This window comes from Silurus meridionalis, chromosome 15 (assembly GCF_014805685.1).
Source record: "Silurus meridionalis isolate SWU-2019-XX chromosome 15, ASM1480568v1, whole genome shotgun sequence".
In the NCBI taxonomy this organism is placed as follows: domain Eukaryota; kingdom Metazoa; phylum Chordata; class Actinopteri; order Siluriformes; family Siluridae; genus Silurus; species Silurus meridionalis.
Genome location: NC_060898.1, coordinates 12,314,937 through 12,339,457, shown reverse-complemented (window position 1 = coordinate 12,339,457; position 24,521 = coordinate 12,314,937). Strand labels below are relative to the sequence as shown.

General features: G+C 40.7%; 1 protein-coding gene across 3 annotated transcripts in view; it reads left to right on the top strand.

The window, feature by feature from the left end:
• tnksa (tankyrase, TRF1-interacting ankyrin-related ADP-ribose polymerase a) overlaps positions 1-24,521 on the top strand; it is a 99,581-nt gene that overhangs the window by 4,852 nt on the left and 70,208 nt on the right. For all 3 annotated transcript variants that reach the window (XM_046867533.1, XM_046867534.1, XM_046867532.1), the window contains exon 3: positions 8,810-8,905. In XM_046867533.1, coding sequence (XP_046723489.1) covers positions 8,810-8,905 — 96 coding nt within the window. The remainder of the gene's footprint in view (positions 1-8,809; positions 8,906-24,521) is intronic.

Sequence of the window (24,521 nt, the reverse complement as noted above, 5' to 3'; positions counted from 1 at the left end):
CGTTTTGCTTGAGGAGCAGTTTTCAATAAGGGTTAACCATGTGTCATTTTTCTTGATTAGCACGTTTTTTTTGTGTTACACGCTGCTTGGAAAATTAATCAGTTCTTTACTGCGCTGTGGTGATGCTTTTTATTTATTTATTTATTTATTTTTAATTGGTTTCTGTGGGTCATGAGTCCAGTCTTCATTTTAACAAATACAACATTGCTTTTTAACCTGTACGTTTTCTGTGTGTGTGTGTGTGTGTGTGTGTGTGTGTGTGTGTGTGTGTGTGTTTGCTTGCCAGTTTTGTAAGCATTGTTTTTAAAATTATGTGTCCGTGTTGCAGTTTTATGTTATATTTTCTTTTTCTGGGATTGCATTATTTTAATTTAATGTAGTAATGTCTAACATTTACATACCATCTATTTGTAAATAAATATAGTTGTTTGATATTGTATCTCATTTGGTGTTGTAAAGTGGTTGCTACGACGTCGCTTTGGTGCTGGAATGATTCTATGGAATTTCATGTGTTTGCTAGAATATTACTTTAGTTGTTTGTGTGGCTGTGGTCATCCAAGTGGTTGCTAGGATGTTGCTATGGTTATTAGGATGTTGCTCTGATCTAAGTGGATGTTGCGATGGAATTTCAAATGGTTGCTAGGATGTTATGGTATTCTAATTGGATGTTGCTATGGAATTCCAAATGGTTGCTAGGATGTTGCTATGGTATTTTAAGTGGATCTTGCTATGGAATTCCAGATGGTTGCTAGGATTAATATTGTCATATTCAGTTCTCATCAGGTGTTTGAAGACATTTTGCATGCTGGAAGTGTTGCATGATCCCAGACTAATGCTGAACAAGAACACACTTTTATAAATACCCGAATATGAAAACACACCCCAGTGCAGAATTATTCTTCCTGTCAGTAGGTGCGTTTACACGGAGCATTGTAATCGGTTTAAAAGTCCAATCCGAATGAAAATGATCCATGTAAACACCTCAATCGGATTGAAAACGCCCTCTTGAACTAAATAAAATTGTAATTGGTGTGAAAGGTTTGGGATAGACCTTTCTATAAACCGAACAAAATAAAAGTTCTGCTATGTAAACGGCTAAACTGATTACTTCGTATCTACGTCATCACGTCAAGAGGTCAGGGGTCGTCAAAAAGCAAAACGATTCACAGCAACATGGTATCACGCACAGCTGGTATAATACTACCGCGACACGCATAATAAGGGGAATTGGATTTCTCCCAGCCTTTACTTCCGGGGCCATAGATCCTTCTACCAGACCACACAAACGCGTTAATGACCCGCGACTCATGCGAAAGTTTAGTTTCCATTCCAGGTCAATAAACTTCAGCAATACAACCTGCTCCCACCAGTCCTCACTACAGACCTTCATCCACACGATTTTGCTTTTTGGAGGAGGAAGGGGTGATGAGATGCTCCGTATAGACGACAAAAAAACTGTACCCCGTCTTTTCCTCAGACCTTCCAGCAATCGTCTTTCCATAAATTCGCGCTGTTGTTTTTATTAAGAGCAACACTTTGCATAAAAAGAGCGCACATAAGAGAAAAATGGAAGTCCATGTTGCGGCTTCGGCATGGTGGAGGCACACAATTGTGTAGAATGTACTTGGTGACGGTAACGTTACATTTCCCCTTCAATTCAACTAGGAGACTCAAACCTGTTCCAGCAGGACAATGCCACCGTGCACACAGACAGCTCCTTGAAGATATCATTCGCATGGGTGGATGATCTTGAGTGGCCTGCTATAGAGCTCTGACACCAACCCAGGCCTCCTCACCCTACATCAGTATGACTTTACTAACACCCTTATTATAGCTGAATAAGCACAAGAGCCACAGTCAATTCCTGTGGAACATCTTCCCAGCAGAGGACTTCTTATCATAACACCAAACGGGAACTAAATGTGGAATGGGATATTGAGAACGCACACGAGTCTATACACACTAAATAAAACAAAACACTGTCTGGTAAATCTGAAGTCTGGACACCTGAGATAATTAGGGTACCTGTTCTGAAGGCTGTTGTTACAGTGCAGTTTTTTATTTTTTTTATTATTTACCTAAAAAAACTTCACTAAACAATGTTTCATTTAATATCTACAACACTGAAAAAGATTCTGCTGGAGATTTTTTTAAATGCATTTTCCCTTAAATATGATTTTCTTAGATGTAAAACCATGACATTTTTATCTTTGTTTTATGCTGAACATATACAGTACTGCTGCATGGCCTTCTTGATTAAAAATACATTTTAATTGATGCTGTTTAACATGAACATTAAATTCTAAATAAACGTTCGAAAGGGTTCTCTTACTTTAGTACAGCGCTGCATTTTATAAAGAGAACCACTTCTGAAGTCAGCGCTCAATAGTAGCCCACTCGAGATCTTCCTCTCCAACCGATGTGAAGCACATCTTCATGGAGCTCATGCTGGAACAGGTTTGAGTCTCCTAGTTCAAGTAAAGTGGAAATTCAATGCGTCCAAAGCCATTCTTTACAATTGTGTGCCTCGAACTTTGTGTTTGGGGAAGAACAACATGTGGCTGGAAAAGTCCGGGGTCCTGTTACTTATGTTCGGGATAGTGGTCTTTGCTGTCCATCGCAGTCGAACATTAGGGTGTTGATTTTGCAATTGCAGGTGGATCACCTGAAAAAGAAAACGACAGGATGTCGAGTGGATTTACAGTAATCACCGTCTTTACAATCTGAATTCTTACCCATTTCCCTCTGCGTTGACGCTCCTCTTCAGCTTACTGATATGTTAGGTTGGCTAAAATGATTAGATCTGTGATCTAAAGCCTGCGCCTGTCCAGTGGGTTAGCTGGCTATTTGTCTAGATTTGAAGCCTGTCACCTGAGATTCAGTGCTCAAATATCCAGAGGAGATTCAGAGGGCAAACACTTCCTGTTTACAAAGATGAACCTACACAGCTAATCACAAAGCCATGTGATGACATGCTAATTTACTGACATGCTGGTAATCTTATAATATCGCCACATTACAGGTATATTATAATTGCGTATGCACTCTATTTGCTTTATTTCCCATATCGGTTTTTATTGCAACTATTCTTAGAAACGAGTTCCCTGCAATGAAGAGAGATTAGAGCTTTACCGTTTTCTCAGTCAGACTCCGCAGCTCTGGGTTTGTATTTCCCATCACGCAGCGTGTGTCCTGTAGGGGAAGGGAATAACACAAGACATTAAAATGCTGAATAGATGTACCATTAGAAATGTTTTTTTTTCCTTTCAAGAACATACTTTGTTTTTAAGCTTCAGCTCGACATCACTTTTTTTTTTTGGTCTACAAAATCAGATTTAGCACCCCGTCTCGTACATCACTGTCAGCATAGGAGCTTGTTCACCTCAACCTTGTTTTTATGAGCGGGGCAGCTGGCGAACATCCCAACAGTAAAAACCCTACTCAGTCCCTTCACACATCGATAGTAAAACCAAGAAAGTGAGTTCGAGCGCATATGCAGTGTAAGCAATCCGCTGCTGTTGCTAAGGTCTTCCAGGTGGTTGCTAGGTAATTGCTGTGGTGTTACAGGTTGGTATTGTGGTACTTTACATCTCGATTATTAAGAAGCTAGTAGTTGCTGTAGAAACGCTGTAGCTGTATTTTTTTTTTTAGATTCACTAGGCAGTACTGTGGTTTTGCTTAGCTGTTGCTTTGTTACGGTACATATATTTCTGCAGGTGTACCAGGCGGTTGCTGGTGGTTAGGGATGCCAGACGACTCCTCTGGCATCTCAAGTTGTTAGTCATGTGTAACTGGTGGTGGCTAGGTTGTTGCTAGGCAGGTTCTATGGTATCTCAGGTGGTTTGTAAGACGTTGCTCGGTGGTTGCTATGCAGGAAGGCTATTTCTACTCTGGATTTTTCATTATCGCGGCATTTGAACGTTGCTGGAAATCCCTAAGTGAGACGCTAACCGAAACACCTGACCATTATAACTTACATTTGAGATGTCAGATAAAAAAAAGTGGTTAAGATACTGATACCTGTCTCTCTTTGGCACAGTTGCAGTGCTCAAGCAAAAACTTTTCACAGGAATGCAAAAAAAATTTGTTATAGTGCATAAAATGAATCACTTTAAGTTATAACATATCAGATCTGTCAGATCCGAGTGCTTCACTCACCGCTGCTCTTTAGCGCTAATGAATAAATCATGCCCGTGCTCATTAGCGTCGCGTCCAGGCTCCAGTTCAGGAACTCCAGTCTGGTCTAGAGAGAGCTGCTGGAGAGGATTTTAAAAAATCAGACGCTGTTTAATGTCAGTCTTTAGTTGAAAGATGGATGAGGCTGATGGAGGCCGTGGCAGTGTTTCAGTGGAAGGACATGTCAGGGCTTTTTTTTTTTTTTTACTGCCTGTGTGATGAACGATTCCAGCAGCTTGAGCTTCATGACACTGTGACTCTGGAGAAGATGCAGCCAGTAACCGTGCTCCTTCAGGGTTTTGCGTTTGTTGTACCTGTTCAACAGCTTTCAGGTCCTTTGATTTTGTTCATATTATTATTTTTTACGTGTCTCACACACACTCAAACACGTATATACTTTATGTAAACCAGAAAACCGACTAATTTTAGTTAAATGTAAATGCACCGATACGTCAAACCAGCTGATTTATTTTTTTTTCCCCTCAAATGTTGATTTTAAATTGCATTGATGTCATGTAGTATAAAAAGGAGATGCAGCGACAGTTCTATAATCAGTATTCAGAGATCACCAAACTTGATCCTTCGGGAACGCAGCGACGCGTGGAACTTGTTTCTGCTGTATCGCACGTCTTGAATGTGAGTCAATGAAGCAAAAAAAAGTGCCACAGAAGTGTAACATGAAGTGTAACTGTTGCTTTAATTGTAAAATATACGACGAAATGTAACTAAAATCTACAACGAAAGAGACTAAATCCAAAAGCGTCGTTCGCACCAGGCTTCAAGTCAAGTTAATCCATCGTTCGCACCAGGCTTCAAGTCAAATACACACGTGATTATTGCGTATGAGAAATAAATAAGCACACGGCACAGCAGTGTCGTTTTGTTCTGGAAAAATAATGACTGAGTTGTGTCATACAGCTCTATATAAAGTGAATGGGTCTCCTAAACGTCCTGAAGTGTTTTGTTCCGCTTGTACTACAGCAAGACTTTTAACGATGAACAATAGAACCCTGCGCTTTGTAGGTGCGCTGCTCTCAGAACTGTTGTTATTGAAAAAAATATTAGTGATGCTGTTTATACAATAAAACAGTGTAGAGTTTGAGCTTCACATAGCACTTGAACAGCAGTGCCTACTAATTGACCTGCTTCTGTATTCCTGCCACTCGTGTGTGTGTGGTTCGAGGGCGAAGGTTAACGTGAGGCTTCTGATTCTCCACCTAACCCTTAGGGCTGATGGATAGCCCGGCTGTGGGAGGCACGCCTGCGAATTTTAATCATCCCATCTCTGTCATCCTGCTCATTCCACTCGACAGCTTGTCACCCCAACACTTTCAGGACAGTTGTGTATGCAGATGTGCTCACAGCAGTCCCATTCGTTCGACCGAGAGAGCCAATGCGTCGCAGCACATCTGCAACTTCCGAAACCCCCTCATGTTTCTTCTTTTCTTTAAAGCCAGGCGTCCTGCTTTGGTGTCGAGGTGTCATATTTCACAGCGCCACTGAGCTGAAATGTGTGTTTTTGCAATTTTTTTTTACATTTATTTTTTGATGAGTAACAGATGACCTATGAGTCACCGAAGCGCCAGCAGCATCACGATAATGTGGAGAGCTGTTTTTTTTCCCTATCAATGAGAAGTTGCAAGAGCTGCCTAGAGTCTTGGTGTTGAAAGAAAACTCATTTCACACATGCATATTAATGGAATCCTGGTGCACGTTCCTGTTCAGTGCGGTTTATTTGGACAGGCACCCAGGTGACGTCTTAAACCTGATCCGTGGTATTGCAGTGAAAAGGGGGTGAGAGCAGAAGGCAGAAGGCGAATCAAACCCGTACTGTGATTTGGGTTGTAAAAGCGAGCTGCAAAGCCGAGCATGAAAAAGTGCAAAAACCTGCATCAAAGGACAAAGCCGTCTCACTGATATACACTCTCATCATTTATTGTTGGGATCCACATCCCCGTACCCGAGGCACCGTGTTTCCCACGGACCATTATTACTGACGCACCGATGCAGCTCTACCTCTGCCATGTTAATCTATATTGTATGCGACTCTCAGGACACGCCTCGGTCTCCGTAGTGTTGTGACGTGGCAGTTTTGCTGAAAGAATGCGCCTGAGAAACTGTTTAGCGAGCAGATATTAGTCTACGTATAAATATCATTAGCACTTTCTAAATAATAAATGTATAGCACATCTGCTTATAATTTAGTGTGAATAAATCGAAGCATCTTACTTTTTGGTTTGTGGAATTACCTGGTGTGTGCAACTTCTAGACTGAAAAAGAACGAGTGGTACTCTGATTGAGAAGAGCAGATTAATAGGTGTGATCATGCGTTTAAGATTATATAAGTGTGAATCACTAAGCATGTAGAGGTTTGAAGAAAGAAGATTGTTTCTAACACTACATTGATTGTGTAAGAAGGGCTGTAGTTATCTAATGAGTATTTTTTTTTGTTTGAATTAAAGAGCAATGCTAGATATATGAGAAAATAAGACGGGTCTCTTAAAATGAACGAGTTATTTGTTTTCTTTTTAAGAAAAATTTACATTTTATTGCTGAAATTGCAATCTGTGAAATCCGATTTGGTGCATTTAATTGCCATATTACATTAAAGTTCAAATACACACACACACACACACACACACACACACACACACACACACACACACACACAGAGGAAATGCACTGCACCGTGTTTTTTTTTTTTTTATGCTTTAGTTTGAAATGATCCCAAACTTCTGAAACATTCTATCGTTTGACCACATAAAAAAAAGTCCGTTGGCGTATTAACAAGGCTCCTCTGCTTCATCGGTCTTGTTTCCGTCTCCTCCTGAGCCGAATTGTTAGAGTTCTTTTCATGGATCAGAGGTTTAGTTTGATACAATGCAATTCTATCGATTGTAGCCCATTTTATTTTCAATGTGTAAAGCTTTCTGGCACTTCATAGAGGGTGACGCTGTCTGATTAGCTGAAAATAAGCCGGAATTGGCAGGAAAAGAAATCAAACTTTTTAAAAGAAATTTATAAATGTGGTGGAAATGGGCATATGAATCTTTTCTCGCTCCTCGCTGTTTTCTCCCCGTTCTATATTTTTTGCATTCTGCAGCCAGTGTTTACCTGCCCAGAGCGCTCCAGAGTTTAGCGGGTGGTGTGTCAGTAATAATGGTCCGGGGTGGTGTGTCAATAATAATGGTCCGTGGTAAAACAGTTTATTTGTATACGAATTGCTCTAGGAATCGTTTCAGCCATAGTGCCGTATATCTTGTTGTAGCAGCATTGTCATCATCACGTTCGCATTGCGCACTCATCCGACCAAACGAAGAAATCGACTTCAGGTGAATTTGATTTCCTCTCGTTGTCTGTACAGAGCTGTTGAGATGATCAGGCACACCGTTCCCAGTCTCTAAAGCACTCGGCGTATAGTGCGCATGGAGATTATTAAGCGCGGGTGTAGAAAACAGAGATCTGTAAATTGGCCCCGACGTCTCGCGTTGCCCACAGGTTCAGAAGCACATCAGCGCTGCAAAAAAAAAAAAACAGCAAAACTTTCGAGATCCACAATACGTACAAAGCCTTTCATCAATCCCTGTTATAGTGGTGATGCTGCGGTAAAAACCTCTGTTTCAGACACGACTCGCGGCACACGCATCCACACGCACATCGCAGACATTGCGGCTTTCATTTATCACGCCGGACACAAGTACCTTTTTTTGCAGGAGGATTGACGCAAGCAATGTGGCATTTTTGAAAAGCTGTTGTTCGGGGGGAGGGGGAAACTCTCCTTATTGAATATTTTGCTCTTGAGTTTGTGTAAATGTATGAACATTTTTAATATATATTTTTTAGGTATCAATGAAGATGAATACAAAGAGTCATTTGTTTGAGAAGGAGGAAGGAGTGATGGCCCCCTATTAGAGCCACAACATGTTTTCAAATTGAAATTTGCTTTATTTACATAGGCTAATTTCTTTGCGATCTGAAATGGTGTTAACGAGATGCTAATCGAGGCGAGCGCGCCATTTGTGGAGCAAACATTCAGACGCCGAACGCGTCTTGGCTGATGCAGTACATTTGGGGTGAAAGGGAACATTGTGTACAGTCGGAATTTCCTTTAACTAGCAGTGATGGTGAGGTGGCAGGAGGCGTGTGTGCGCGCGCGAGCGGGCGACTGCGTGTGTTGTTTTTTGAGAGAGACAGTTAGTGAGAGGGAGAGCGAGCGCGTGTAAGCGTGTGTGTGTGTGTGTGTGTGTGTGTGTGTGTGTGTGTGTGTGTGTGTGTGTGTGTGTTTTGAGGAGGGAGAGTGTGTGTGTGTGTGTGTGTGTGTGTGTGCATGCGCACGCTGGCAGCTGGAGACTGTGGACGCTGTTTGTGTTGAGCTGCTCACTTGGCAGCGGGAGATAAAAAATCTGAGCGCACCAAATCAGCTGACTTCGTCTCCGTCTCCTCCCCGCGATCTCGCAGCTCAGCGCTCAAGTAACATGGGCTTTTCTGCTGGCCCGTTGTGTGTCGCTTCGTCCGTTGCCCGCTTGTTGTGCGATGTGTGTGTGCGTGTGTGCGAGCGGGATGTCGAGGAGAGCGCTGGCCTCGAGCCTGTGCCTGCCTGAGTTACGCTACTGTCTGTGTTTCCCCTGCACAGTACTGCTCCAACACGGCGCCGACGCCAACATCCGCAACACCGACGGCAAGTCAGCGCTGGACCTGTCCGAGCCGTCCGCCAAAGCCGTGCTTACCGGTGAGTCAACGCAGCCAGCGTCTCTCTTTCATCATCTCTTTCATCTCTTTTCTCTCTTGGAGTTTCTTTCCATCTGGCTTTCAAATGTTCCCTGTTTGTTTTGCTGTGTGTGCATTTGTGCATTTAGATCTTTCAGTTCTTCTTTTTTTCCTCTCTCTCTCTCTCTCTCTCTCTCTCTCTCTCTCTCTCTCTCTCTCTCTCTCTCTCTTTTGTGTCTCTCTTTTTGTGTCTCTGTAAATGATTGTAATGATGCTCATTGATTGTTTCTATACACGCATGCAGCAGGAGTCTCTTTCTCTCGTTCCTTACTGATGTTCAGTGTTTTTGTCGATGCACACAGCAGGATTCTCTCTCTCTCTCTCTCTCTCTCTCTCTCTCTCTCTCTGTGTAATTGATTGTAATTATGCTCATTGATGTTTTTTGTACACACATGCAGCAGGAGTCGCGCTCTCTCTCTCTCTCTCTCTCTCTCTCGCGTGTCGTTCGCCTTGTGTCTCTCCTCATCCACGTTCTCCCCACGTTTACTCCGAGTTGCATCACATCTCGGGTGTTAGTGTCGGGCAGTAACAGAGCAGCCGTGTGTAATTGATCTTCAAGATTAGTCTCCGTCTTGCATCAACAAGTAGCCTCATCGTATGCGAGGGCGTGAAAAACACGCCTGTTTATTTTTTTAGGAAAATTTCGTCATTAGGGTTTTCACTGATTGTTTTTATGATAAAAGAGCCATTAATAAAACGGCTACAGCACTGTCACATGTCTCAGAGCACCACAATGCGATACTGCATGCTCTAGTTCACAAAATGATACCTTTACTAGATTTTGGGAATGTATTCAGCGACGATACGTCATCAAAACCCTGCCACTTAGACGCGAATAACTCTGCCCACTTGACACCAAAGATGCTAGAATTTTGTCCTACGGGCTTCAGATCGCCGCGAATTATCCGACTTTGTCTTACTCAGAGCAGAGCAGAATTTAAAAGGCGACGGTGAGCTCAGCCTCCTGAAGGGATCTGAAGTTAGTGCTGCTTACTGCAGAGCTTTACCTGACATTAGCCAGTGTGTTATGGATGTTATAGTAAACGTTGCCTGTGTGCCAAATGGTCTTAGTGTTGGCGTAAATAACAAAAACATAAAGCTCAGGGTCTACAGGAGCGAGGCAGTACGCTATTTCCTTTATAAATGCATTTTAGTTTCTATTTTTTGGGCTGTACGTTTGACCTAAAGGCACATAGTGAGGAAGTTTTACATGCCACTATTCAGACATTAAAAGTGACTACAGACTTGCGCTGTGTTCACAAGTAATCCTGCATTTAGCTCGCTACGGAACTCGCCATTTTGCTATTTTTTTTTATTTCTTCACGTTTGCGCTGCGAAGTGAGGGACATGTTCTTGATGCCCCCCATGTTCAACAAGCAAATAGCCCTAAGCAGACCTACACACAGGACTATATCAAGTGCACTTGTGCGAACAATACAGCACAGTACGATGAGTGATGGTGCCAGTTCAACAAATATACAGAGTGAAGGTTGTATTGTTCCTCAAACAGCTATAGGCTTTAATAAGCATATTCTTCTGTATGTTCTAAACAGATCTAAACTAAATTTTTATCCACAGCATGGACAAAGTTTTGTGGACACCTGATTATAAGATTTGTATGTGTTTTTGAACATCCCATTTCACATTTAGTGTGATCATTTGCTGTGATTTTAACCTCCACTCTTCTGGGAAGATGTTCCACTAGAGGCTTCTTTTAGAGATTTGTGCTCGTTCAGCAACAAGGTTGTAAGTAAAGTCAAATATTGATGAGTTGAGATTAGATCTCTCCAACAGGCCACTCAAGATCTTCTACTTCAAACCATGTAAAGCCCATCTTTATGGAGCTCGCTTCGTAGTAGTAATAAATGTAGCTGTCCCAATATAATGTACATGTAGCGTAGCTGAACCTGAGGGCAGCAATCACTCTAAAACGAAATAAATGCAATGAGTGCAGCTGTATGGTTGTAAACTCAAAATAGTACTGTTTTAGGTATTTGGCGATTTGCTGTGCAGCTTTTGTTTTACTGATTATTGTTAACACGCAGCACTTTTTTGCATCTCTGAAATCTAATTTCATGTAAATGCACGAGTCGATTACTCAGGTTGATGGTTTTGTAAAGCTGCGAATAGTAGCAGATAAGCAACGAGTGGTTTTTGTTTGTATATTTATATAAATATGGAGAACGTTTATACACACACACATGAGCGGCTTTTAGATGAAAAATGACTTGTACAGAAACCTGTAGGAAGTTCATGTCAATACACGGATCCTCCCATATTCCTCACCAAATCAATAGTTTACTGCTCTAATGGACGAATGGACAAAATACAATACCAAAAAAAAAGACTAGTATTTGGTGTAGATTAAAACAAACTCTCTCCTCAGTCTCCTGGTTTTCTTCAAATGTTCACTATTCATTCTATCATTAATAACCTTCAAAAAGGGCAGCAAGGTGTTAAAAAAAATCAATATGTCAAGTCTAGAAAAGACCATGACCCTTTCTTTGTTTTTCTTTTCTTTTTCTTTTAGTCAGGCTGAAATGTTCAACTAGCTTACATTTTTTTAAATAAAGACCATATTTATAGATTTTCTTGTGGGAAAGACCAGACCAAAGAAACAACCATATCTCTCTCTCTCTCTCTCTCTCTCTCTCTCTCTCTCTCTCTTTCTTTCTTTCTTTCTTTCTTTCTTTCTTTCTTTCTTTCTTTCTTTCTTTTTATATGCTGTGGGTACAACCTCAGCTACAGAAAGTGTGTGAATTCTGGATCTGACATTTTGACAACTTCAGCTACACCACTCCACTACATAATCGGTCTTGATTAGCAATGGGCACAGACCTGTTATTTTCCCCCTTAGTTGTTGTTTTTCTGCCCACAATATAATTTTACAGATGTCGCCAGGTTTGTTTCCCAAACAATAAACAAACGAATCCAATCCGAGCCCCTGATCATGACGGGGATGACGTAGAACGTAGCACATCGCCGCACTTTCACGTAAACGCTTACGACCTTTTGCTCACACCTGCAGTAATACAACCCCCGGGGTTTTTTATTTTAAGTTTTTTTTTTGTTCCCCGCCGTCTCTGTGCCAACCTCTGATCTCTACCCGAATCTACGTGGTAGCCTTTCTTTTTAAAAAAAAAAAAGAAGAAAAGGGTGCCTTTTGTTTGTGTCTATATTTGTATATGTTGTGTATTTGTATCAATATCAATTATATTCATTTTTATTTGTTGAGCGCTTTTAATGGACATTGCCTACAGAGATAAAGGTTATGAAGTTGTATAAAATAGTGGAGAAGTTTAGTGCCTATAAGATTATAATTATAGTTAATATATAGTTAATTATAATTGTTAGTTTTTCCCTAATGAGCGAGCCAATGTTGACTGTGGCAAGGAAAAACTCCCTGAGATGGCATGAGGAAGAAACCTTGAGAGGAACCAGACTCAAAAGAACCCGTCCTCGTCTGGGTGGCACCTAATGTCCGTTCATTATAGATCCATCATTGATAAGGCGTGCAGTGATCAGCACCTAAATACAGAACACTTCAAGCGACCTGTGGTCCATTGTAGTGGACTTTTGATATTAATTACAGTCAAAATCCTATTAAAGAAAGGCTAATCACCTTGCTGTGAGCTTGTTTTAGTTCAATAAAAAAAAAATGTGAACATTTGAATATTTAAATTTTTTTCTTTAAATATAATATAAAGATTAAAAAATAAATAGGTAAAGTAACAAAAGTTAATTAATAAAATAAAGTATAAAAGTATATTAAAACATCATTCGGTTTCTCCAATTAGGGGTTGCCACAACGGATCATCCTTCTCCATATCCCTCTATATATATATACATATGCGCGCGCACACAACAAAAAGTGTTTGTGTATATACGTATATACACACATGAATTAAACAGAGAGGATCTGCAGTACAGATTAATGTGATTGTGATCCATGTGCTAGTATAATTTCTTTTTAATAAATGGACAAAATAGTAGTGTAACCTCAACCACTAGTTTGTACTTGACAGTTATTTTGTTTTTGTTGATCATGATTGAGGCATAATTAGGATCGACTTGGAAAGTCCATGCTCACATAAATAAATTAATAAATTAGTAAACAAGAAAATAAATAAAGACCACTGCCTGGCTCTCATATCAAACAGAAGGTGCTTGAGGGTCGAGGGCAGTGTATCACTCACCATGATGGAAAAATCAACTTCGAGCTCCACTTGAGTAGTAAATGCATTTAGAGCTGCTTCCATTCAATGACGGCGTCTGCCTTGAACTCAGATATCAAACAGCTATTGAGAGACTCGCTTTCACATTTTGGGGATAATAGCAGAAGAAATGCACTCGCCATACTGCGCGCGCGTGTATAAATAGCGCAAACCGTCCCTCGCCAGCCGCTCGAGTACTTCTCATAATTGTTATAGATCCACTTTTCTTATTCCCTGCAGTTTTTCGAAGGCACTGTAGCACGCTGTTGCAGCTTCGAGGCAAGATGACTGTAATAGACTCCGGTTGCCATTTATCTTCATCATCATCATCATCATCATCATTGCCATCATCACCCCCTCGCTCTTTACTATCCGTCACATTTTGCGAGGTGCACAAAATGAGAGCTGTAAATCTTCGAACCCGGCGCTTCCTGCAACTCTGAGTCTTAGGATGAGCGGCTCAAATGCGACCGCTGTACGTACATGCAGAAGTGTTTGGCAGTTGTGGTTTTCATAGTTTAAGCAAAAACTGAGCTAGAACTCTGTCCCTCATCGTGACTTCCTGATTTAATCTATTTGACGACAATCACAATATAAAAATTTTACGCACTTCCATTTTCTCTAGGTTATTGAAAGACTCCATGCATATGGAATACAGTCCCGTGCAAAAGTCTCAGGCCTTCATTAGATTTGTCGGTTCAGCAAAGGTTTAACGGCTGTACGTGGATATTTTTCAGTTTCTTTAGTAGAATAGAGTCAGAAAATACATTTGTATGCAGTATTACAAAACCTGAAGAAAAAGAATTAGAAAAGCATCTATAGGTTAAAGTGGCATGTATTTAGTGTGTCCCCCTCTTTACTTTAATAGAGCAATGGCAGGAACCTGGCTTTTGGAAACCTAACTGAAATGGAACCATGATTATCATTGCTAACATGCACATGTCAAAAGGACTACTGTAAAAAACGAAGGTCTGTTACATCAGGTTTGGTGCAAGATATGTTTGAGCACTACATACACATGTTGAATTTATTGGAAGCTTGTTAAACAGACCAATCGCATAATTCCACTCAAAATGCCAGATACCGCAGTCCTGCATGTTCGAGTGATGGCATACTGATAATGCACATTTCCAAATTTCTGTTGAAAACATGCAACACAGAATATGCTTCTGTGCTGCTCATCTTCAAAGACAAGTCAGTTTCTTCTGGGAAAAATTAGTTAATAACACCCGCCGTTCCAGACTTCCATATCGACTGGCTCATCAGCCCCTTTTATTTGGGGGACAAAAGCCTGTGCTTTTGGCATATTTTCGAGCAGGAACTCATTGCAGCGTGCCCAAATGTTAAAAACAGGTATAATAGTGAACGGGAGGTTGGCGGGTGTAATATAATGGGAGTGGACGTCACTTGCTATAAAGACCATTCAGTGGCCGTCATGTGAGGATTGAAAAATGACCTCCCAATCATGTTTAGTGTCCAAAACAGTCAAAACTAGTTATATACTCGATAAACTAAACAAAGACAATAACAGAGTATAACATTTCCAGCATTAAACATTAGTTCTAAATATTCAACTGCAGTAGACATAACATGTACGTAGTCGTAGATATACAGTATCTCACAATAGTGCCTGCACCCTCACATTTCAGCAACCATTTGAGTATCTTCCCAAGGGACAATGCTGTAGAAATTAACCACAAACCTACTTTTGTGAGATACTGAGCATACAGACAAATGAGCACGATTACTGTTGCTGTCAAAAATAAAGTGAGCAAAAAGGCAAAAGACGCAGAGTTTGCAATTAATCATTCACTCATTCATCTCCAGTAAGCACTTCACTATTATCAGGGGAACCCTGGGTGAGGGACAGGGACTCGCTCTGCAGGGGACACCAGTACTGTTGCAAAGGGGCAGAAAATTACCAGTACATTTTCTGAAACTTTCTATGGGAACTTATGGAAATATGCCAAGTTGGAAACTTGCCACCAATTTAGGGGATTTTTTTTTTGCCAATTTGCAGGAATTTATAAGAATTAATTTGAAATGTAGGGAAATTTATACAAATTGTATTGTATACAAACATGAATAGAACTCATTTGTTTGGTATAAGTAAAGCTGACAATCAAAATAAAATCGCGATTAATCACACGAGTGTCACGAGTTAACGCTTATAAATGTTTGAAGTATCAACAAACAGAACTTTTGCTATGTTTCCACACGGACGGTTTTAATTGCCGGAAGCAATCATCGTGGCGGATTTTGGAGCTTGATTTGAGCCTTGGCGCATCAGTTAAACTTTCCAGTGGAGTTTCTTTTTTTAAGTTGATCTAAGCAGATTTTTCATAATTATTAATTAATAATCTTAATAATAGGATTTAAATTTCGCCTCTCATATTTATAAAAAAAAAAAAGAGATGGCACATAATAATCAGTGTAGTCCAAATTTTGCAGTATTAACACGTTAATTTTGACAGCTTTATGAATCAGCTTACATGCATGTTAACTTTTGATTTTGTTGCACAAGAGCGTACAAACATCACAAGGAAGTTTTAAACATAAATGTATATAAATATTTGTCATATGTGAATACTCGTTAAGATGGCCATTTTTTGCCGTTTTGTTTTTTTCTGAACTTGATTTAAGTTCCTTGTTATAGTCTGTCCAGCAATTTAGGTTTTACACACACACACACACACACACACACACACACACACACACACACACACACACACACATATATATATATATATATATATATATATATATATATATATATATATATATATATATATATATATATATATATATATATATATATATATATATATATGTGTATATATGTATATGTATATATATATATATATATATATATATGTATATATATATATATATATATATATATATATATATATATATATATATATATATATATATATATATATATACATATATATATATATATAAATTTTAATTGAGTTAATTCTCAGACTTAGACTCAGACAACACTAGACACCAGTCCATCACGAACAAGTCATCCACTGCATGAGGTGGAAGAAAACCAGAGAACCCAGAGGAAACACACGGGGGCACGGATAGAACATGGTGGATTGAACCATGAGCCCTGGAGCTGTGGGGCGACAGTGTGCTGCACCAACATGTCCTCGAGTTCATTAAGGAAGAAAAGAGAGCGTGTTTATGGCGTTTAATAGCCTCACTCCTTTCTAGCCGCGGTAATTGGAGTGAAAACGGTGTGCTGCACGGCACGTCGATGTTCTGTCTGATTTAACAATCGATTTAATTATGTTGACTAATTGTTGCAGTTCTACTTAAGTGTGGGCAACACACACACACACACACACACACACAGTAGCATCTTTACATGCCAAACTATCGACGTGCTATTTTTAAAGCCGCACATGCACAGAGAATAAAAGAAGCGTGCTATGTTAATACGCGGATTGAGTGACCCGCTGACTCGGTATTGATTGATGGTTTCTGAGCAGACGGTAATAAAAGTTGTGCGCATTACACATACGCTCTTGTTTCCTGCTAACGAGACGAGAGTGCGAGGTTCGATAACACAAGGCAAAATCTGTAGAAGTGTTTCTGAAAACCCACTTTATTACAAGTGCTGTTATTTGTCTTTTCTGCCCCGGCACACACTTACAATAAGCGTTGTGCTCACAGGTTGCGTTTGACCTTCTAAATAACGGCACCCTGCTGCGGCTTGAAGCACGGTGGACCGTTGTGTTCTCTGCAGCGGGAGTGGGAACACAGAGCCATGCTGTTCAGCAGCAGCAGATCATCATCTTTAAGAAGATAGATCTAAAAACACATAGAGTTGGCGATTAATCGATCTCGCGGACGTTTTTTCATGTTCTACTCGAACACTTTAAGTGAAGGGGAAAGAAGAAAGTGCGGTCACTCAGACCAATTCTCCTGTAACGTCATTTATTTATATCTATTGAAGAATTGCTTTGGCGTGAAGGCTGACTGCATGTTGTAGAAATGTTCGAATGGATCGAAAATAAGCGAAACGCTTTTGTATTAAAAATGGGTTGGTAGTGCAATTTGAAATACATCACAATACCTTTTTTTTCCCCACTGATTGCTAGCTGATCAGCTTTACTAGTGCATGTTGCCCATGTAGCTACGGTCTTGCTGAAAGCTGCAGCTTGTCAAGTACCGACAACCACTTTACTGTTCCGTCGGATTGTAACGGGGCTTGATTGGGATTTGATCATTTGCATTTATTCATTCGTTGTTTGTTCTCAAAATTCATTCACCTAATAGGTAATACAAGTTAAATTAATGGCAGCTTTCGAATGTTCGGCAACAACCTAAAATGACATGTTCGTCAACAATCTGAACGCAACCTTTCTATATATAATGACGCGTCATAATGAAGTTCTACATTCCCTTTAGCGATCAGCGCTACCGCCGTCCGAGCAAACGACTGGCTTCACACACGCACCGTGCCTTCAGCATCACACACACGGCCTTCAGCTGAAACCTGCGCAGTGTGTGCCAGCAGAGACTCACTGCTTTCTCACCTTCTAATAAAGCTCTGGAGATTGCTAAAGTTTCTTCTATTTGTGTGTGTGTTTTTTTTCCTTTTGCTCCGAAGCGTGCGCTCCAGCACTGACAGAGACTCATGACCCACAGACGACCCATCGATCGGAGCTGTTTATTCTCGCTGCTGCGCTGGGAGCACTGAAGGCTTCTATTCAGCTCGACCTGTAGTTGTTTATCGATGAATAATGTATACCGCACTTAAAGGGCTTTATCCACAGTGTACGCACGCGATGCACGGATCATCCTGAAAAACAGCAAACTGCTCAAGCTGTTCACAGTCACCGCTTCATGTAGCGTGTGTTTTACACCGGCGTCTCCGGTTTTTGGTAACGTGGCACAGCCAAACGCATTATGTAAGGAATAAAATGTGTCTTGTGCTGTTACGGAAAAAGGAATCCACAGTCTGGTGGTGCGGTGAAGCTGGTGTGATTTGTAATTCATTAATGCTGGCCATTCTGCTTATTACTCACACGCACTGTATCAGTACACAGTACAGGATCTCTACCTCCCCCTAGAGGAACTAAAGCATTTCCAGCTTGCCATCTTACAAAAAGATTTTTCTCTCTGAAAGATAAACCAGGACATCCGAGATCTTTGTCAGGAAACTTTCAACAATTATTTTATATGTTCACCGTACAAGTCCCTGCGAATGCACTGTTACTATGGTAACAATAATACTTTACAGTAGAACAAGCATTTTAATATAAACCTCTGATTTGCAGCTGCATTCCTCACATGGCAGCTGTTCTGGAACCTCAGTCAACAACTTCTGACCAATCAGATGTGAGAATTTTACAGCACTTTGTGAAATACTGAATAGGTCTTTCATTGTTTTTTTTTTTTGTATTCACCCATATAATAAGTGCACGCACACACGGATATTGTCGGTGTTGCTCTGTTCGTCGAGAAAAGGCTGCTCGCAGGTCGGGAAGAAACTAGAATTAGTCGCTAGCTTTGAATGAGCTGAACATTTTTGTGCCATAAGTTTTTCTTTTCTCCCTGGAATGTACAACTGTACATGCAAATCTTGCTCTTTTATTTTTCCACTGATAAATCAGATCAAAAAAGTAAACCCAGTTTTACTATTGGCTGATTAATTGGTGCGTAAACAATAGCGATTAATATTGCAGCTCTTATCACGCAGCCCAAGGCTGTGGAAAGTGTTCGGGTGAAATGGCTGTAAGCGGTCCAGCAGAAACACGAAGGAAACAAGCGGAAATAAAAGGATGCTAATCCAAGTAAAAAAAAAAAGCAAAAAAAGAACAGCAGAACACAACCCGGAAAAAGAAAGCAAGAACTTTGATTAGAGGAGAGAGCACATGTTCCCGATGTTCTCGCAAGAAAGCTAATTTATTTTTGCTGAGAAAGCACACGGTGGAGGATTTCCGAGCGTGAGAGTCCCCCGTCTTAAGCAGCGCTCATTTCAGTTAATCGCTTTGTTTAATGGTATTGAGAGGTCGCTTTCGAAAAGAGCCGAGCAGATCAATCCTCTGTTCCCGGATGGAAATGTCTCTAATCAGCTTCAGCGTGGCACGCCAAGTGTGAAGCGTAGTTTCTTAACTATTCAATTATGACTTAGATGCTAATAAAAAAGCACTGACACGGCCAGAGGATTCGACAGAGCTGACCGTTGGTGTCCTGCTTAGATTAAAGGGCAATAAGGAATTGTGAAGAATGCGCAGAATGGATTGGTCCATTTCTCAGTGCAATTTGCATACAAATCAGTGCATCAGTGTTCTTCCAGGGTCGCCGTGACCACAGAGCATAGAGACGCTGTACCATATTTACATTTTGCTATTTAAACCCCTCATCCAGGGCGAATTAAGGAGTTTAAGGGCCTTGTTTAAGGGCCTTGTTTAAGGGCCCAACAGCGACGGCTTAGATTGAATTTTTGGGATTTGAACTGGGAACCTTTTGATCAGAAGTCCAGTGTTTTATCTACTGAGCCACCACTTCCCATGTGACCACACACACACATATCTATTTCGAAAAGATGCCAATGAATTTTTGAATGAACGCCGACTTTGAAGCGAGACACCTGCACAGGGAGATCCGAAAGAAGGAACAATGCTGCCGATATGTTTAATTGCAAGCAGATGTGATATTAAAAGCTTTTGCTTTGAAGTGCACCTCAAAAACAGTCCAATTCGGACGTTTCGCTTTTCAGATGAATTGTTAAATCGGCTCTCGAGATCCGATTTCTTACCTTTTCACTCAAGGATTGTGAAAGCTGCGCCTGCTTTTATTGAGAGTATGTTGGGATAACAGCGCCCCCCTGTGGGACTGAACCCACTGTGACACACATCTCTCTGAGCAAACATCCCGACTGTTTGTGTTTCATAAATAAAACACCAACAGAGGAAGACAGAAGTCTTTCTTAATATGGTGGACTCTGACACGCACAGCAGTACAGGCACGAGTTCAAATCATGTCATTTAAAGCTACTCAGTTTGAGGTGTGTGAGAATTGAGCGTGTTCTCAGGGGGTGCACGTGCCGGGGTGTTATGATCGGGCGATGCTGAATCAGATGAGATTTTTTTTGATCTCTTCTATAGTTATACTTTCTGTTTATAGACATCTACTCTTGGAAAAACCCTGTAGTAGGTTGCGTGATACTGAATACAAACGTCATGTCTTAAGATTATGGATGTAACAACTAATCGATAACATTAATATTATAATATTTGTATAATTGTAATCGGCCATTATGCAAGCGGCGGTATTATCTATAACACGTAACTTGAGTTGCCCAAAGCAACTCCATGGGTCCATGTTGATAATCCAGTTGTGAAAGGTGTGTGTGTGTGTGTGTGTGTGTGTGTGTGTGTGTGTGTGTGTGTGTGTGTGTGTGTGTGTGTGTGTGTGTGTGTGTGTGTGTGTGCAAAATACATAGTAGTCTCAGGTAGATTGGATTTATTTATTTTTTATTTATTTATTATTAATTCTTACTTAACAGACAAAAACACAATAATACAGAGTTAACCCTAAATAATAGTGTTCATTGATCATACTAATAAATATAAAAATCAATAAAAAGGAATCTGTATTTTTAAAGAAGAAATACAAATTCTCAGCCCATCATGAACAGTTTATTTGCCTCTCAGCCTGTCCCATCTTATAAAGTATAAGTAAACCAGGTGTTTTGATATTCAAGTGTAATCAATTATAATAAATAACTTTCTTTTCGCTTCTCCCGTTAGAAGTCGCCACAGCGGATCCTCCGCATGTTTGATTTGGCACGTTTTTAGGCTGGATGCCCTTCCTAACGCAACCCTGCCTAATGTATCCGGGCTCTGGACCGGCACTGAAAGTGGCTGGGGTTGGTTCCCTGACCGGGGATTGAACCCAGGTCGCAGCGGTGAGAGCGCCGCATCCTAACCACTAGACCACCAGGGAACCGATCAATTATAATAAATGCTTTACGATATATTGTAAAACAACAAGTACAGAAAATCCGCTTGTTCACATGCCCGTAACACACAATGAACATTCAGGCTTCATGCTCACTTGAGGAAAAGAAAGTGTCACCACGAAAAAAAGAGTCTTGTCGAGCTTTCACACAGAGTTTGTGTTTTCGGGTCTCCAGTATTGGCATATATGCAGATTTGAGTGTTTTTCTGATGTGTGGTTTCACTGTGAGCTAAAACACGTAGTGAATCGTTTTTACAGCCAATGAAAAACACCGGACTGGGCAGTACGCAGCTCTTTTCCTGCTCTGTTTGTGAACCCTATATTGTGCAGATGAGCAGGAATGCAGTTGAGGGTGCAGATGAGCATGTGATGTAGTTGAGGGTTCGGGACACGTCGCGAGCGCTCTGGGAAAGCTGCCTGGATCCGGCCAGGTGCTGCTCCTCACCGTCGGCTTTGCGGAGAGAAAACGAGCGGATCGGAGCCGCTCACGTCCCCTGGCTTACGTGCAGAGCTTTCTCGAACTTTTTTTTAAATGGGTCCTCTGTGCTGCCGGATCAGGATGCAGCTCTGAGAGAGACGTCCCGTGTAAACAGGCTAAAGCCAGCGCGAGGGAGCCGGGACCCGGGGAGGAGAGGAACTCAATCAATAGCCGTCTTTACTGCCGTCTTCAGGCTTAGTGTCTCTTACAGACGGTTATCGGATTTTCACAGGGGATTTGCACTTTCCTTAGAAATGAGTGAGAATGTAAAATATAGACTGGCACACACACACACACACACACACGCGCACACAGAGAGAGAGAGACCAGTGTGATGCCTGTTTTTTTATGAGCTAAAGATTTCCTGCACTTTCATTTGCTTGTATTAATCCGCTAAATCTCATGGCCGGAATGAAGAGGATGAACCTCATTACAGCAGGAACATAATCCTTTTAGTGAGCCTGCGGTCCGATTTTATTACAGATCACAAGCGGGTTTGGTTGAGCGCTGTGACTGCAGGAAGAAGAAGCCCACGTTCCAACTGGAACACTGTTCAGAAACCTATAATCCGAGCAGCAAAACACAAGTACATTTTTAAGTACAAAATTGCCATTTTTTAAATTTATTTTTTTAATTACCAGTTTATATGGATCCAGTCCCAATGATCGGGTATTCTTCCAAACATTATTCTTATAGAACAGGGTTTATTAAATTGCAAGTTTTTATTATTATTATTTTTATTATTATTATTATTATTATTATTATATTTGTTTATACCACAAGCTGTTTTTATAGTAACCATTCAGTCAGGGATGTGTTGAAGGCACTATGGAAGCAGTTCAGAAATAGTGTGTAGGTACTGATTTTGTTTCATTTTTCTCAATGCGGACACAAAGTCTCCACTGTCTGCGCTTTGTAACTGTCCAGGCGTCAAGTATTCCCCCACGAATGTCATTTACACGTTTTTTGTTAATAATAATAAACAGATTTGACTAGCAGTGTTCATTGCAACTTTGTTTACAAATCAGACTCATCACAATAGAAATAAAGTGACGAATCATCTAAAAAAAAAATAAGTGCCTCAAGTAATCTTAATGTATGAAGTCATTTAAAAGCTGGAAAGTTTAAAATAAATTCTTTCATTTTATGCATCTTCCAAAAGTAGCGTTGGAAGAAAGTCTGTCACACTGATGGCACCTCTTAGGTTTTTTTTTTATTTGCACCAATAAAAATCTATAAATGTATTAAAAAAGGAGTGGTAGTGAGGCTTAGTGGTTAAGGCTCTGGGTTACTGATTGGAAGGTCGGGGGTTCAGGCCCCAGTAACGCCAAGCTGCCACTCTTGGGCTCTTGAGCAATGCAATGAACCTTCTGTGCTCCAGGGGCGCTGTACCCTGGCTGACTCTTCGCTCTGACTCCAGCTTCCGAACAAGCCGGAAAACACTTAAAGAAAAGAATTTTACTGTGCTGTAATGTACATGTCACAAATAAAGGCTGCTCTTCTATAAAAATGCTGTAATTATGGGACGACTTGTTATATTAGCATCTTTACGCGGTTTCCTACAGGGGTCCACAGGGCGTAGGGTGCCATTTATCACGTCTTGTCCAAATTTACTGTGTAAGGATGAAAGGGTGAAAGGACTATTACAGCTGCTATAGTAGAAATGATAATAAAAGGAGATAACTTGTTTTCTGAACATTTCAATTTTAAACTAATAAAATGAGCACGACTTATTGATTACCGCATTGCGAATTGCAATTTTTGACCAAAAAGTGTGTTATGGTGATTATGGACTAAAGCTCTTATCACAGTTCACTGACCTGTCGTCCAATCGCTCAATCACATTTTTCATATGAATAAATGTTTATTTATTTATTTACTTACTTGTGATTTTGAAGGCAATCAGTTTGCTATATTTCTAAATGTTTTAATGGCTTAAGTTTTTATGACTTCTATTTTAAACACAACATTTTTTTTTGACTTTACCTTTACATTGAATTAAAATGTAATTAAACTAAGTTCTCTGCTTAGTGTGATACTTATATAGTAAATGTGACAATGGAAAGCACAAATGGTTCCAGCCAAATCTTGATCATTGTACCAGGTCTGCTTCAATACGCGTTTCTGGAAGCAGGCTCATTCTTATCTGAATATATTAAAATAGTCCGAATTTCATTCGTGGCCGCGATCGTAAGACATTCCGGGAGCTTAAAATAAACCTGATTGTGGTCTCAGTGACTGCGCTGATGTAAGGTAGTAATAATGCTGTGTGGAGAAGCAGGTTTGGCTCATGGCTGAATCAGTGTGCGCTGAGTGACGCGTCTGTTCTCCGTGTCTGTCAACTCCTGAGCTTCCTGAGACCACCACCACCCCCTACCCATCCATCTTACTCAGCGTTGCCATGAGAACATGTCGATTCACCGGCCCTACGCCGTTCCCCCCACCTCCTAATTTACTTGTTGGGAAAGAAATGTCTACAACTCATTTGCCTGATTTGGCAGACGATTTGTTTTATAACCTGCTCTTAAAAAAAAAAGGAAAAACTCGCATTGTACAGAAACAGGAGTCCTGCCAATTGGCCTTGATGTTTTCTAGCACCTCGGATGGGAAGTGATTAATCTTCACGCGCTCTCGTGCATCTGGAATCGTGCTGTTTTTCACATGGCAGAGCAGCTGCTCTCACGCTGGCAGGACCGCACGGGTCTGTCTGATGGAAACTCTTTGTGCCAGACGAGGAGACTGCATCGCACCATACCACTTTATTTACCTGGTGCACTAACCAAAGCAGGGTTTCGGTAGCTGAAACATAAACCAGCTGCTGGGCTTTTTCGAATGTTCTCACTTCAACACAGGCGCGCGTTTGATTCGACACGTTATGCGCTAAGCCGACCGATTAGCAA